Here is a 16,966-nt window from a genome sequence, read left to right on the forward strand (position 1 = left end):
TCCCTTGTCATTCCCATCCAGCAACTGAGAATTCCTGTGCAGAAGTGATGTGTCATAGCCCCACAGCTCCCTGGGTCAGATTCCTTACACTCATAGCTCTCCAGCATAGTGTTCTCAAACATCAGCCAATTCACATTAATAGAACACTTTCATGTGATCCAGGGAGAAAGGGGATCCACACACCAGCCAGGAGGGAAGGAGTGCAGAAGGTTATAAAAATCAGGGACAGAGCTGTGCATTTTCATTTTTAGTCTAGAGGAAAATTGGGTAAGTAATTTTTTATTAGTTCTTTAAATTTAAAAATGTCTAGACTCAAAACAGTTTACTAATTATGTTTTAGACATTACAAAAAGGCAAAGGGAGTGTCTGACAAGTAAAAGAATTTTTTTTTCTCTGTACCAGAAAAAAAGAGTGTCTCCTTTGAGGTTCTATAGTTTCATGATCTCTTGTATAACTCGTTTTACAATCCCATACCCTATATAGTGTGTCTACAGGATGATGTCTTGTTTAGTCAGTATCTCTCTAAGACCAAGAGACTAATCATTAAATGTGCATGTCCTAAAATAGCTGTTTTAAAAACAAGTTACAACATTACAGACTGTCATAACTATTTGCAAATGCTGGAGTTGTTAAATGTGGCTCTCTTCCACTTGTTCTTCTTTTTTGCAGAAACAGTTCTGAGGGTTTGTGTCAAAAAGGATTGCTTGTTGTTTTGAAGTTGCCATGTAACAACAAGAATGTGTGTTTCTCATGCAGAATTTCAAGGATGAAATGAGCTGGCTGCTCACTAGACAGATTATGCAGATGTTTGATGATGTTCTTAAGTGGGAACTGTCTACGATGTTTTGTCTTTCATGCATAGCAGAGTTTGTTTCAGGCTGTAAAACACAACACTGAGCAGCTGTAGGTACAATATTGCCTCTGGTGACCCAAAACTTATAGATCTTCAGGTAGTTGAAGTCAGTTTCAGTCTTACCCACTAAGGAGAACCAATTAAATCAAAATAAGATGAGCAAAAATTTAATTGTTACTGTTTTTAACGTTGATGACATGACATTGAAATCTGTTGTCAATGGGTAAGTCTGTGGCCACTTCAGTTATTTCAGAATTTTATTACTGAGCAGGGTTTATATTATCATAATGTTTTGGAAACTGTTTTCCAAGCTTTAAAAAATGGGTTTATCTTCAGGCAAAACTAACAATCTTATTGACAGGCAAAGGATGACAATGGCAGGCATGCTTCTGTCTGTATTATAAAGCAGGTATTTTCCACAAAATCTGATCTTACCTTAAAAATAGAGTGTTTATAGCTTGAATTTTGTCCTCGTGATTCAACTATTCAAGATCAAGCTGCTAATAACTTAGGAGCAGACTTTTTTCCCTTTACACAGCCCAAAAGATGGATTAGAATCCTCCAATATACATGTAGGAGTTAAAAAAATGCATCCCTTCATGTCAAAATGTTTTCCTTGTAGATTCAAATTTTAATTCAATGCTGATACTTAGAACGTATAAATCTTATTTTATAAGGATTTTGGACAGGAAAAATGATGGTAGTTGACCAGAAAAGGCAGATGGTCCTATAGGTGGATGATCTTAGGCTTAGTTCTAAGTAACATGACATCTCCATCTGCATCTGCATCACATCCAGTCATTTTCCCATCTCTAAGGCAGAGTCCTGTGACAATGACAGGCTTGGGTGTCCTGGCCCAAGGAGATCAGAGGGCACTTTGCACATGCATGAATTTCCTAGTGAGTGTTTTCATCCAGCATTGTAACATTGTGACAGCATTGCTGTGGGAAGCAACCCAGTCTGGGGAAAAGCCAATCTGAGCTGACCTGAGTTACATTATAGTTGGAGTTTTATCAGTAAAGTCCATAACTAGTCTGAAAAGAGTAACATTTTACCCTACTTCTATGATCTAGGCTTAATGCTAAATGGATGGCTTAAGTGCAGTTAATTGATTCCACATTTAATTGCAGAAACTAATGGTTTGAAGAGCTGCACTTCTGACAGCCAGGATAAGAGCTGAGCCATCAGAGATTATAGTTTCTCTTTTTCTTGACATAATCCTTTTCTAAGTACTAAAAATCGCATGGTGAAACGCGGTTTGATTGAAGTTTTGTATGTTTTCATTAGAAGTTCTTTAATGCAGGATCCTATGAAAATACAGCAGTTGGTCAAGATCCATATACAGAATATACAAGCCTCAGCAAGCTTGACAAAATACTGAACTATATCTTCTTGCCAAATCAAATTTGTCATTAAATGCTAGTTAGGACTTGACAGAGTCATTTACTTCCCTGCTTTCCCAGCAAGCATAAGATCCAACCAGCCCTCTTTATTCTTGGTCAAACCCAAGCTTCAGCCAGCTCTGAGTCCCTGCAAATGGATTCAGATATTTATATTTATTTGCTTCATGTGTAAACAGTAGTGTGCTGCAGGGAACTTGGTAGGACTTTAATGGGTCTGTGCATAAATATAAGGTAAGAATGATTTATTTTATTACCTCGATGAAATCTGCTTTTCTGAGTATAAGTAATCAGAAAAGATTTGCTGGTTCATGGCAACCTGACTGGATGAAAACAGTTTTTTCCTGCTACCAAAACATACTGTGATTAATATAGTGCTAATATTTTTGTTTTGATATGAACAGCTGTCATATTTTCTACAGGAATATTTTAGAAGGGAACATGAGCAGCAGAATTGTGAGTAAGAAAGCAGGATGATGAGATAATCTCCCTAGAAACAATGAAATAAACCAGAAAACTTTATCAGTGAACCAACACTATAGATGTTTCTGCAGAATAGATCTGAGGAACTGACAAACTGAGACAAAGGAATTCTTTGGTAAATATTATTTCAGAACATTTTGTCCCATTCCCAAAATGTGTAAAAAATACCTCTTTTGGGGAGATGCTAAAATAGGGAAGGATTTGTTCCTCAGCTCTATTTTCTGTGACTCTGTGAAGTGTCAGCCAAACAGCACCATTTCTGTGCACTGAGGGTTCACTGTCAGATTTTCACAAACTCTCCAAAAAAGGCAGAGAGGATCCTCCTAGATCTTTTGAAGCACCAACGATTTTTGATGTTGACAAACTGACATCATAAGCAACTCCTTGTTGAAGGCAGAAACACGACTGCTGCAGTAAGGGAAGGGGGGGACAAAGAAGCTGTTCATGAGTATCAAAATCCCAGTTTTCACAGCACAGCTTCATAAATCTGCAGGTTTTGACCTCATCTGCCCATATTTTAATGTGTGTTTTTATTCTCCAGCACTTCAGGGGGATGTGTGTGTTCCATTATGCAAAGCTGTCAGTTCTAACAGCAGTGGGATCTGTTGTCTGTTTTTCTGTGTCTGTGTTTTATATCTGCAGCATATTGACACTCTTGAAAATACAGTCATTATTAGAATCTCTTGTGCCCAGCTGCATGCCTACTTTTTACTTTTTGCTGTTACTCACAGTTTCCATGCAACTTGCAACTGTAAACTGAAAATTACACTTAACCACTTTCTTGATGAGAAAGACCTGATTTTAGCCACACTTTTGGAGCATTGCACAGTTTTATTGAACCCATATGAAAATCTCTGCATGATGCAAGGGGCAGGAGGTTTAAATTCACGGCCTACATAAAGTGGGGGCTTTTTTTTCAGTTTCTTTGGTAGACTCTTAAATCACACAATGCTCACACCAAGGGGTGAAATGTGTCAGGAGCATTGATCATGGAAATATTCTTGAATTCTAATAAACAAGGCTTAACATTTCTTAATTGTCCTTATATGCAATATTTAGTTCCTGCATGAAGACTCACCAGCCCAGAACAAAGATTTCAATTGTGGCACTATTAAACCATTTCTGCTGGCAAAAAGATCTCAAGAGTTTCAAAAATTATACTTGATCCCTTTGCACTAATATATTGTACAGTCTCATATTATCATTTTGTGGCAAGTTCTGTTCTTATGTATGAAGAGTTTTGAAGAGTCAATCTGTGGGCTATCAGACTTTTCAGAGAAGAATATTACTCCTTTCCAGATGCATAGGAGTTCACCAAGTAGTCTTGAAGAGTTTTCTCAAACAAGGGCAAAAGACTCACATTTGGGTACTAGAAGAAACCTAAATCTGTATTCACATGAACTTTAAACTGGACAAACAATTGTAGGCCTTATTTTGTGCTCATTCCACTGGCTTGAAATATGCTTAATATGCATGTTTTGGTACTGGTGACTGGTATACTTAGTTGCCTGCATGCTGTCATGGATTCCTCTTTAAAGTAGAATTTTTATATATTCAAGGTTATAATCCCTGCTTAAAAGTGCCAGTGTAGTGCATAATTATGTATAACAACTATTTTGTGAGCCTGGTCTCCAGGGAACCCTCCCCAAACCAAACCTGAGATTGAGTTGAGGTACTGTGAAGCCTGCAACTGGCATATTCCTTAATGATGATGAAATGCCAATGAAAAAATACACCTGTAAATTAAGAGTGAACTTCTGAAACTGGATATTGTGGAAAATGAGTGGAAAATGAGAACATGAATATAAATAGTGGAGACCCAGCTGGGGGAAGGCAATAAGTTATAAGAGTTTAAATCTGTCATTAGGTGAAGCTGATTAGGTTTAGGTCTGTCAGGAGGATGAAGAGTTGTGCCATATGTAACAACAGTGAGCAGCTTAGGTAACTTTATCTCCACCAACCACCAGGGATCACCAGGACCACTTCCCACCAGCACAGCATTAGATCATCTTCTAAAAAAGCCACTGCCACAAAGGCAAACATCAAACCTGGTCTGGAGGGGGATAATGCAGCTCAGGCACCATTTGTTGTCACCAGGGCATTATAAATACATGGAAGACTGGCTGTTACTGACTCCTCTCAATCTTGTTTTGCAATTCTGCTTAGTTGAATCAAAGGAATCGGGGGAAAGTAGGTTTATAATTTTTAGGTTTATAGGAAAATAGGTTCATAATTTATAATTTATATATAATTATGTTTATAGCATAAACATTAATTCATTACATTACTTTTAACATGTTAACAGGTATGAAACTATTGTAATGTCTGTAAGGAAGAATTCTTATTAGTATGCAATTATTATCCTTTGGAAAAAAGCACATAAATTTATTTTAGCCTTAATGCTGGGTTGTTGTTTTGTTTTGTTTTTTTTTTTTTTAATTTATGGATGATGTTACTCTGCACAAAACTGTTCTCATGACCTTACAAATAAACCTGAGGAAACATTTTGGTCCTGATTAGCCTTGAAATCTGATGGAGTCTTTTTGTGTAGGGTTAGATCATACTTAGAAAAGTCCATAATCCAGGGAATATTCCATAAAATAAAATCAAATAAAAGTCAAATAAAATCTCTTCTTTTAGAACAGTCACGCCACATCAAACCAATAATCATCTTCATTCTGTATCATGATTCTGAGGGCTGAACACCAGCTGTGCTTTCCTGCCTAGCTCAGGATTACACAACATATTAACAGCCTGATCACTCAACTCCCCTGTGCCTCAATTTCTGCTTTTCTAAAATGTCAGCAGCATTCTCCTGCTTTGTGAATTGGTGAGGAACTTGCACAGTAATCCAACTAAATGCTCAGAGTACACCTAGGTGTTGTGTTTACTTAATCTAACTTTTTCAAGGTGCAGAAGACTGAAGAAACTCAACAAATTTAGTTTCAAAGTAAATATTTTTTCATCGAAACTCGGGAGTCTTTGTAAACAACTCATGAGCACTATCTTGACTTCAATTTCAGAGGTCAGTGACTCAGTTCCCAGAGTTAGTCCTGCAAAAACCTAATACACTTGCTTGGACTAGAATATGAAATCTAACCCCTGTCTGGCCATTAACAACTTGTCTTGGTGTGCAGCTCTCCAGAGAGGTTTATTTTCACAGCCTGCTCTCACTACTGACAAAACACAGCATTTCTGGAGCAAGAGTATTGACAACTGCAAAACATTAAATAGCTGAGTTTTTATCTAATTTATTCTCACTCAGTGATCGAATGGCTATCATGAAATTATTAAAAACAGCATCAGGCTCCATGGCCTCTAACTGAGGATTAAGGATATAATCTGCACAAAATATCTGCATTTATATATATGGAATATTTCATATATGCATGTGTATATATGTGTGACTGTGTGGTAGGTGGCTATGTACCTGTGTTGTGTCAGCAGAAAGAAAACCAATAAACATCCTGAGGAGAGTGTCTGAGTGCTGGAGGCTTTCCAGGAGCCCGAGAAGAGTTCTCCTCTCCTGGGATGTTTGTGTGGGCATGGAGGGTGTGTGAGCACAAAGCCCAGAAAGCAGCTGCAACCTGCCAAGCCTGACACACACTTCAGGCCAGGAAAGTGGGAGATTAAATACTGCTGCCATCCACAGTAGGGAGAGACAGGTGCTGGCAGCTGGTTCAGACCCCAGAGCTAAAGCAGAACAAGCAGGAAGGAGGCCCCTGTCCCTGATCTGCCTCTTCCCTGCCTTCCCATCAGCTCTCAGAAAACCAGTGCCTGTGGCAACTCTGCTCTGCCTTGTCTTTCCACTCAGTCTCGTGGAGAAAGGGAGGGGAAAAAAGGGAATGCATGAACAGAAGAAACAGAAGGTAAACTCAGAAGGGAAAGCAAGAAAAATAATTTGAAGGAGGAAGGACCTGAAAAGAGGCAAGAAGGGGCTTGGAACACAAACCCTGTGAGGAGCCCCTGAGGGAGCTGGGGGTGCTCAGCCTGGAGGAAAGGAGACTCAGGGCTGCCCTCATCGCTCTCACAGCTCCTGAAAGGGGCCTGTGCTCAGCTGGGGCTGGGCTCTTTCTCCAGCAGCACTGACACAACCAGAGCACTCAGCCTCAAGGGAAATACAGGCTGGATAGCAGGAAAAAGTTTTTCACAGAAAGGGTGATAAAGTTCTGGAATGGCTGCCCAGGGAGGTGCTGGAGTCCCCATCCCTGGGTGTGTTTAACAAAGCCTGGATGTGGCACTGGGTGCCAGGGTTGAGTTGAGCTGTTGGGGCTGGGCTGGACTCCATGATCTTGGAGGTTTCTTCCAACCCAGAGATTCTGTGAATTCTGTGAAAGAAATTATTCATCCTTGCCTCTAGACCTGTTAAACCAACTGATCCCCACCTCGTTTCTTCCTCTGCTGCACATAATGTGGATTTTTATCTCTCGGAGTCGTATCCCACCATTCCCAGTGCTGAGACTGGACACCAGAGCAGGCAGACCAGTTTGAGGAGCAGAGAGCAGGTTCTAAAAATCCTCCCCTCACATCAGACCTCCCACCACTACTTCCAGAATTTTGCCCCAAGTCACAGGACATGTTCTTCTCAGCTTTAGGGAGAAGATTTAGGAACAGAAATTGGGAGATTTAGGAACAGAAATTCCTCACTTTGAATGACTGTTTGCATTTAGAGTGTGAAAACACATGTAAAACTTGTCAGGTTGGCTATGGACCTGATTTATACAGTCATATATGTCTCATAATGCAAGTGTTGGGGAGATATTGTTAATAAATCATAATTAGCTGTTTATAAAAGCCCAGCAGCAATAATAAGGAAATATCTCGCAGTCCTGCACAATGATAGGCACAGACTGACCAGGTGAGTTATGCAGGTCAGCCTCCTCTAAAGCTCCCAAGCCCTATCAGCTGGTGGTGTTCAAAACTTAAATAGGAATCTGTGTGCAGCTCTCCATGGCTGGAATGTGCATGTGGGCATGGAGAGAGAGTGCACAGAGCTGTGTTTTGTCTGCATCCACAGCCTCCCCACTGACTGAAGTGCTGCATATGGAATCTGCTGAAAAACTGCTGGTATAAATGTGGTTTGGAAAGAGAAACATTCCAATACTTGGATATTCTTATTTGGATCATATATATTTTATGAAACACTTTTGGCATCACTTTAAGGACTAAGCCCTATGCAGTACTTTTGACATCTGCAACCAGAGCAGCAGAAGGGAATGTACGTGACCTGAAAACATTTAATGCTCAATGCACAAGGGAAAGATTATTGAGATCCACAGATGTAGGCACTGAGCACCATTTTAGGCACCCTGAGGTGGCCATGACATCCTCATGGGACTTGCAGATAAAACACAAAATTATCTGAGACCCATGTTTTCCAGAGAGGCAGTTAGGGGATAAGTAGAATACAACAGAATCACACTTAAGATTCCCATAATCACTTTTATTTACTATTGCTTGAAACTATATAGTATTAGGAAAGTTCTGTTAAGAGCTGAAATGATAGACTTTCTTTTTTCAGCTGGGTAAATATTACTAGATGGAAAGTAAACCAAAATTATTTAGCACCCCCATGTTTCCTTAGGAAAGGCACCTCCTGATGGAGGTTCCAATAACATTAACTCAAATTCCAGCAGAGTCTGGTAACTGCAGCACGCTGAGGAAGCCAGTGCTGACATCCTAGTTCTGCCACTTGGCCAGCTTTTTAACCTTGGGCAAATCCATTAATCTCCAAAGAAATATGTGTCTTCTTCTGCACTTTTGTGCCATAAAACATAACTTAAACATCTGAAAGATGCAGGAGTGCCCTGAAGTGCCACATGGGGCTGATTAGAAGCAATCGAAGTATGTCATCAATTGGATTTTTCGAGGCCAGGTTGAATCAGGTTTCAATCATCCTGATTGAAAATAAGCCAGAAATGGGAAGAATAATTATTAGCTTTCATAACCTGTTTTTTAAAACATACTTTCATGTCTTAGTGGCAGGCACTCAGCATCCCTGCTTCTTTTCTTTCACACTTGTACATGAAGTGGGGCACATCAGCCAAGGCTGGGCTGCATCCTCTGCTGTCCTCTGAATCTGAGTCCTACATGGGCTCAGTGATGTGATCTCCATAGGCAGTCTCTGGTTTTTTGGGGGGAAGGGCACGAAAACACAATTTCACAACTCTCCCAAAAATCCAGCTCAGCTTTCCAAGCGTTGCCAAGCGACATCACGGCTTTACAGCAGCTCCAGCTGCTGATGTTACCAAGCAACCTCCTCCCCACATCAAGTTGTGCACTTGAAAATCATTACTTGTTTATTAATTCTCATGGTGGGCTATGGTTTCCCCCCCCCCCAGATCTTGATATTTGCTCTTCTAGAGTTTGTGAGAAAGCACAAGACAAAGGACTGTCGTAGGGTGGTTGCTCTTGCAGATCTCTGTGATATTGTTGGAATATGCAGAAATTGGGAATGGTTTTGCACTATTACATCAAGGCTGGAGAAGAGTAAAATTCTGAACACCTTCCCTTTCTTCTCTTGCCTGTGGGAACAGCTGGTGTGTAATAGTATGCTCAGTGCTTCAGCAGAACTTTGCAATGTTTTATATGTAGCATCAATCATGTGAAAGTAAGGAACATAAAACATTTTGTCTTAAATTGGCAGTATTTGTACCATAAAGTAAAATGACCTCAACCCAAATTGTCTTCTACAAATACCTAAGGTAGCATATCTTCAATATACAAGAAACTAACATAGCTATGTAATGTGGTTGGTAGATGTACCCAATACTGTATGTACTTGGATTAAATTTGATCACTCATGACAAATTATTTGGATATTACTGAAATAATAACTTATTAACCCACTACAAAGCTTACCTTTAAGTCTGAGCTGTATTTTCCCCTAGTTTAAGTCTTCCAGTCCTCCTGTGTTAAATCCTGTTTTGACCAAGAAAAGACAATCTCTCCCTGGATGAGCATGAAGAGTGGATGAGGAACCACAGGGGAAATTCCAGCAACAAGAGCAAAGCAGCCCAATGTGAGTACTTCTTCCCCCACCAGTTCCATCATAAACTCAAAGAGAATAAATAGAGACATCAGAGTATGGGGAATTCTCTCAGAGCTGGTGGTTTACACTTCAGACTGGAGCAGAGCAAGAGATCAGCCTCTGCAGAGGTGGGAACAGCTTGCAGTCAAGAAGGGCTGCTTGGGATAGCTGGGGTAGAAGTGAATTAGTGAATCCTAATTTGGACATGAGAGTGGGTCAGGGAACTGACCCAAAGCTACAGTGGCAGTGCTGTCAGTCAGGGTTGTTGTGGGCTCACAGGCCAGAGCACAGGTGGCTGTGTTGGTGTCACTGCCCTCATTTACCAGGGCTCACAGTTCTGGCACCAGTGCAGGAGTTGCCTGTGTGGCTTTGCAAACTTTACACAACTCAGCCAAACAGAGGGATTCTGCTTTGCATGCATGTTGATAAAAACACACAATCAGAAATCATCATCTACAGATTACTGAAGGTTGTTTTTCCCCAAAGTTTCTGCCAGACAATTGTTTTGCAAGGCAGCTTCTTCACTTTCACTTTGTGGCATTTTCTGGCCCTAGCTTAGACATGGAATAGCCCCAAATGTGAGTTCGGTTTGTTTTGATGAGGAAGTAATGCAGCTAGCAGAAGTGAGGATGTATTACCAGGCTTGTGCTTTCCTGAGCTCCCACAAGATCCCTGCTCTTAAATTCATGGCAGAGAGCCTAAACAGAAAACATTGCATAATTTGTTGTCTATAAGACAATCAATTGTGCAATGCCCCCCTCTTGGGTTTTAAGAAAGAACACACTAAAATTTTGAGTTTATGAACTTCAGATTTACTGGATTCTGATCTGGGCTGGGGAGACCAGAGAATGTTGAATCACCAACTTCATAAAAAAAAGAAAGATTTAAAAGGCAGGGCTATTCATTCAGCCCTTGATCTTGCAACTGTGCATTCCAGCTCACAACAGGCTTTATGTTTCCAAGTCAGGAGTTTACAGACCAAGATTTTGTGCAACAAAAGTCAGCAGACAACATATTGCTGCCCTATGAAATCCTGCCCTTTAGCCATGTCAGGTATGACTTCTCCATGCTGCATTCAGCAATGCTGCCTCACACTCTTGGAGGTGCAATAAACCCACAGTGCACCATTCCTTTGGTTTGTGGCCCCAAAAAGCACCACTGGTGTTCACAGAAACTCGTTAATCCCTTGGAGTTGCCACTAATGAGAAATACTCTTGTCTTTGGTTACCAGCTGTGTTTCTGAGCAGCCCTTTGTGGAAGCATTTCTTGTTTTGTGGAAGCATTGCTGGAATGGACAATCAGGGTTAATAATAACAATTAGCTCGCCCATAAACCAGTACTTCTTGCAACATCACATTTCAAAGGGTTTTTGTCACGTCTCCACCCTTCAGGATGATTAAATGGGAAATGATTTCCCCATAACCTGAACAGGCACATCAACATTTGCTAGCAGGTATTTCTGACAGCTTTCAAGGGTAATATGAGAAAATGAAAGATGAGCTTAAACGCATAAACAAACCTGGACACAAAATGCAGAATAGATTTTTTTTTTCTTTCCCCCAATTGCTAATTTTCCCTTGAAAACAACACATAACTCCAGTGTGTCATTGACACAGTTTCACTGAACCACTTTTTGCAAGAAGCACTGCTTATACCACATGCCAAGAAACGGTAGAAGTGAAAGATGTTTGACCCAAAATTGATGTTCCCTGGGGTTGCTTTTGTGGAAACCTGGGTTTCTGGCAGGCAGAGAGGCTCAGCAGCCTGGCAGGAGCAGGGGGAGGCCGGGCTCAGGAGGTGTAACTCGTTTTCCCTCTCGCCTGGGGTGGAGGCAAGTTGGTTGTTGAGCAGGTTATGAAGGTGGGTCCTGGAGAGAAAGCCTACATTTCATGAGTCTGAGGAGAAGTAGGAGGAAAATCAGGTGAAAACTGGTGAGGTGAAGATGGAAGGAATGGTTTGAAGACAGGCTCTAAAAGCGTCAGTGAAGCCAAAGGTGCCAGATGAATCCCGGAATGTAAGTGCAACGTTAAACATCCTCTTCTTTGCTTCCTCTTGTTCAGCTCAAAAAGCCATGCCAGAAAATGACTTTGGAGTTGTGCAGCTCAAAAGTCTCTGCAGGCTGCACAGACCAATTTGGTACCACTGAGCTGTTTCTGAGATATGTAGCGTTCAAATCATTTCAATAATGACATGTAAATTGTGAAAGATCCTGTAGAAAGATGATGAATATTATCTTTTGGTTAAGCTATGTTTATTTAATGGATGGATTTTTAGCATGTTTGTAATGTTTATTTGAAAGTCTATACATATGATAAAGCACTTCTAGTTTGCAACCTAAGTAATGCTTGTGCATTGAATGATTTAGAAATAATGTTTGTAAAAAGGATTACAGTAACACTGTAATCTAAAAAATTATCTTAGCACTCTGCAATGTAATTCACACTTTATTATTATTATTGCTTGTTTCATTATTGGAGAATCTATAATGTCTTTATTTCCTATTTATGACACTTATCTTCATTATTAAGCAGATGGTAATGTGAGAATTGGGTGAAAATTGTGAAATTTCATGCTCTAGGGAAAGAAAAGAGTGGGTAGACAATATGATAAGACGTGTTAGTGGAGATTTTTGACAGCTGGCACTTCTGCTGTGCTCTTGTCATTTTCTACTTTGATTCCTGTGCATTTTAATTTTAAAACTGTAAAAAACATATTGTTATCTTTCAACTCAATATTAGAACTTTGGCCTCTATTAGCAGCTGCTGTCCTTAACAGTCAGTATGGCTGAGCTGGTGCAGAAATATTGACAGTATATTATGCACTGGAGTGAATTTACTTTAAAATAAATAGGACAACATTATGACATACATTGGCTAATCTGTTGAAGAACTTGAAGAGCAAAATCTGCATTTTGCACAATTGATATACAAGACCCCACCCCAATTAACTAAAAACTCCATGGGGATTTGGGAGATTTCATCCATTCCCCAGTTTATGTTGTTACTGAAAGTGCTTGTGAGGGCACAGGCTGAATTTTCAGGTGTTTTCACATGATGTCTGTAGGGACAGAAAAAGATCTGGGAAGAGAAAAGCTCAGCAGGTCAGGGGAGCAGAAATGCCACAATATTCACTCTTGAGGAATTGTGCTGGCTGTTGGGGGAAGCACATGGCTATAGTGGAGTTATTCTTTCCCTCCTGTGCATTTAAACCTTAGTCAGCAGCCCTAACAGTGTGAGAACGCTTTATTATATCAATACACACTTAAAATATTATAATCTTAATGTGCTGTGTTGGAACATTTCACTGGGCTGGGCCTGGGAAGATTTGTGTGTGTACATTACTCCACGATGGAGTATTCCGTACTTGGGGAGCAGTGATTTTGTAAATGTTATGTCCAGTTTTCAGCATAGCTCAGAACTGTTTTAAAACAGTTCTAAAACTGTTTGAAACAGGAGAGGATTTGGCAGCAATCTCAGCAGATAAAACCTCACGCTGCTAATTAATCACTGGAAGTGCAATCCTGGCCCCAGTGGTTTCCACAGGAGCAAGTTCAAGCACTGCTGTATCCCCTGAAGACAATCAAGTTTAAACAGAGCACAGCTTAAGAGCACAGCACCAAACTTCCCTCTCCACAAGCCTCCTGTGAAGAAAAATAATATTTCAAGTTTTAAAAAATGCACTGTAGTAATAAGCTAACAACATTCCTTAAAAGGTTGGTTTCCTTGGCATTTAAAGTGAAATCTCCCTTTTACAGCCTAAGTTTAATGGAGTTTTTCTTGACACACATTGCAGAGAAATCCCAAATTCTTTGGAAAAAAAAACCTGAAGAGACTGTAATAATGTGTAATTTTCCCTTATTCAATAATAATATTGATACAATATTCAGTAATACAATAAATACAATGAATTTCAATGCATGAGCCCCCAAATAAAATGTCTAGGACTAGAATGTCTGTAAGTGAATCTCTGGTGTGGACCTTTACTATTGAGTATCCTTTTAAAAAGAAATATAGAAATCAACGATGCCTGGGAGAGACACTTAACTCTAGAACTGCTCATAGATTTTTTTGAAATTAAATAATTAGAACTGAACTAGTATAAAACCAATAGTAATTATGGTAGGCAGATCCTCTTAAGTTAAAGAAAGGTGTTTAGAACACAACATTGTAACAGAATAATGCCTAAGAAAAGCAGGGAATGATGCCAGTGTTCAGGAAAAAATATCCATTTACTCTTTCTCTGAGTGCTTTGATTGAAACTTCTTTGTTACAGTGATATTCAGGTTTAACACCACGGTTCTGACAATGTGAGAAGACATTTTGGTCCAGGAATTTCAAGTAATAAAAATGGTTTGAATGCAGTTAAAACAGCAAGGTTTTCCTATGGGCTGTCCACCCAAAGTGACTTTGGCAAGGAAAATGTCTTTCTTTGGCATGTTCAAATGTCATGGGATAATCCAGAGTAACAAAGCTGAATTTCAAGGACTGTCTTTCCAGAAGACAGCAGAGAGACATGAGGAAATAAAAGCATTAAGAGTTCTTTTCCCCCAGTTTGTGACTTAGAATCATTGTAAGGCTGAATGTCAGGAGGGGCAGCTGGCTGTGTGGCTGAGATGGCAGCCCTTCAGAATTTCCAGGGTTTTTTTTTTTGTTTTATTTTGGTTTGGGGTTTTTTTTTTACAGCACATTAAGAGCTTTTTCTTTTCTTCCAGTGATCTTTCTTTAATTGCTGTGTGATCCTGGACATCAGAGTTGAGATGGGCAACGAGAACAGCAGTGCAGAGAATGAGGTGAGTGTGACAGGGAAATTGTTTTTCCTCCCCTCCTAGCCTAGAGCAAACCTTTCAGAAACTGCTTCCACGGGCCACTTACCCCATATTTATCTTCTGCTCCCCATTACACTCATATTTAAGTATCATTAATGGTAATTGAAAGCAACTTGGTGTGGTTTTTTCCCTTTGGCAATGACAGTGCTCCAAAGCATCAGGGCACGGTTTGGGCAGTAGAGTTGTTACTGACGTTTAGGAGTTACTACTGGGAAAAAAATCACAGCAAATATTTCCTTATATTGCCTCCCCACTTTACATTTAGGGAAGATTTTACCCTCAAAAAATAACATCAAATTCAGGACTGGGATTCACAGCTGGAGTCATGAACCCACAAGTGACCACTGCATCTCTTCTCTGCTTCTGTGATTGAATTGCCACCTGATTATCAGCAAATTGACATAGTGTAGGGTTTTTATGGGATGTAGGTGCTAATAAAGGAACACTATTTCTGTCAGCAGGGCTGGGCAGCCCAGGCATCAGGCACATCCCTGAGCAGAGGGAAGGGCCCAGGGCCAGCACCAGAGCCCTATGGCATCACAGGGGATGGCGGCCCTGGGGAGGCTGAGATGGGGTCCTGGGACCCCATTTCAGGGCAGGCCCTGGGGGCTGGGCAGTGCCTGTGGTGCCCTCAGAGCCCTGGCACACAGCAGCTGCTCCTGGCTCAGAAATGACCTTGCACTGTCTGTGCTCCCATCCAGGACTTTGCACCCGTGCTCCCAGGGTGTGCTGCTAATGCATGGTGCAGTTTGGGGGTTTGTTTTTAGATTTTCAAAAGGAAGGCAGTGAAATGCTCTGGCTCCTGGTGTACTGTTACATTAGAAGTTACTGTGTTGATACAAGCTTAATAACAGTTAAAACAATTAAAACTCTGGTATGTATTTATCCTCTCCTTTTCCATATGTCGTGGTAGCTGCTAAAATGCATTAGGATTCATTTTGCTTCCACTTCAGGTATCAGCAGATCTGCTGCACCTTCTGCATTGCAAAGTGAGGCCTCTCAAGGCAATCAGTATTACAACTATTACAGATCTTTTGATAAATAATTTTTAGAAGAAAAATCTTCCATAGTTCATGATCATTCCTGCCACATTTTATTGTTAGCCCAAGATTTGGTCCCAGCTTTTCTCAAGGTTTGGGAAGAGGGGAATACCTAAATTTCTATAACTAAGTAATGAGAATTTCTTCTCCATAGTGTACAGCTTGCACTCAGGAAGCTTTTGGAAATCAAACATATTTGTTCAGGAGTCATCCTGAGGCTGAGAAGACTTTATTTTAAAATGACTGAATTTATCAAGAAATGTAGTAAAAAACCTCTTCTAAAAGGAAAGGAAGCTTCTGGTCTCCTTTTCAGACTGTAAAAACCAAAACAAAAGACAACCCAACGCCCTCCAAAGCAAAGCAAAATATGCTAAGAATCCAAATTATTTTAAAAACCACTATTAACAGAGAGATAACAAGAAGTAGCAACAAAACTTAAATATTTTGATTTTCAGTCAGAAACTCCCCAATATCAATAAAGCCATCCTTATACCACCAAGCCAAGGAGCACAGCAGGTAGTGGATGATGAACCTGGTTTGCATGGTTTGCATTCAAAATGTTGGCTGCTCCTTTTCTTCTGCATCTGCTTCTGGCTTTTGGGTTTTGTGACACTGACTGCACATTTGCAAGGCAGATACATTTAAGTTTTCAGCAAGTTGTAAAAAAAAAATCTGGTTTCTTTTAACTTTTTTTCTTTGGTAGCAATCAATGCTTTAGAGAAGCAGCCTGTGCTTGACCCCCTTTGCTGGCTGCCTTTCCTTCCAACCCTAACACCACTGAAATAGCTCAGTTGGGGTGGTTCTTATGCTCAGAACCAGTTGGTCTGAGTTGTTTTTATTTATGTGCTTATCAGAGAACACCCCTGCATGGCTCATGCTCTCAGTGAGTCATTTGGAAGCCTCACACATGGTTTGCATTAAAGCTGGGAGGGCCTGTGCTAAGTTTAGAACTCATTTAATGAGTGGGAAGATCTGTGGAATAAATGTGCTACTAGGAAGATTGTAGTAGACACTTGGAGAAAAAGTAAATACCCAATCTGCCTTGTAGAGACCAGCCTCTGAGGAGAATATCAGCTAAATTTAGTGGCAATGAACAAAGAAAATGCTTGGGTAAAACAAGGCTGGGGCCAACAGTGTGTCTAACAAAGTGATTTCACATATACTGATACTAACCATGTTCTGTTTTGCTGTAAAGCACACAAAATCCAAACTGCTGAGAGATTTTAGGATTGTGCCCTGCTGTATTGCAGTGGCACAGCTTGTTGGGCTTCTGCTGAATTAAATATAAACTGTTCCTATGATGCATTTTCCTTGAAAAAAACTGTGAAACTCCAC

At 40.3% G+C, this 16,966-nt stretch overlaps 1 protein-coding gene across 1 annotated transcript in view; it reads left to right on the forward strand.

The window, feature by feature from the left end:
• Positions 1 to 228: 228 nt before the first annotated feature.
• Positions 229 to 16,966, forward strand: part of TACC2 (transforming acidic coiled-coil containing protein 2) — a 128,609-nt gene continuing 111,871 nt past the window's right edge. The window contains 3 exon segments of the mRNA XM_036386185.2: positions 229 to 267; positions 9,627 to 9,757; positions 14,478 to 14,555. Of these exon segments, the coding sequence (XP_036242078.1) occupies positions 14,523 to 14,555 (33 nt within the window). The 5' untranslated portion in view covers positions 229 to 267; positions 9,627 to 9,757; positions 14,478 to 14,522.

This window comes from Molothrus ater, chromosome 8 (assembly GCF_012460135.2).
Source record: "Molothrus ater isolate BHLD 08-10-18 breed brown headed cowbird chromosome 8, BPBGC_Mater_1.1, whole genome shotgun sequence".
NCBI classification, from domain to species: Eukaryota; Metazoa; Chordata; class Aves; order Passeriformes; family Icteridae; genus Molothrus; species Molothrus ater.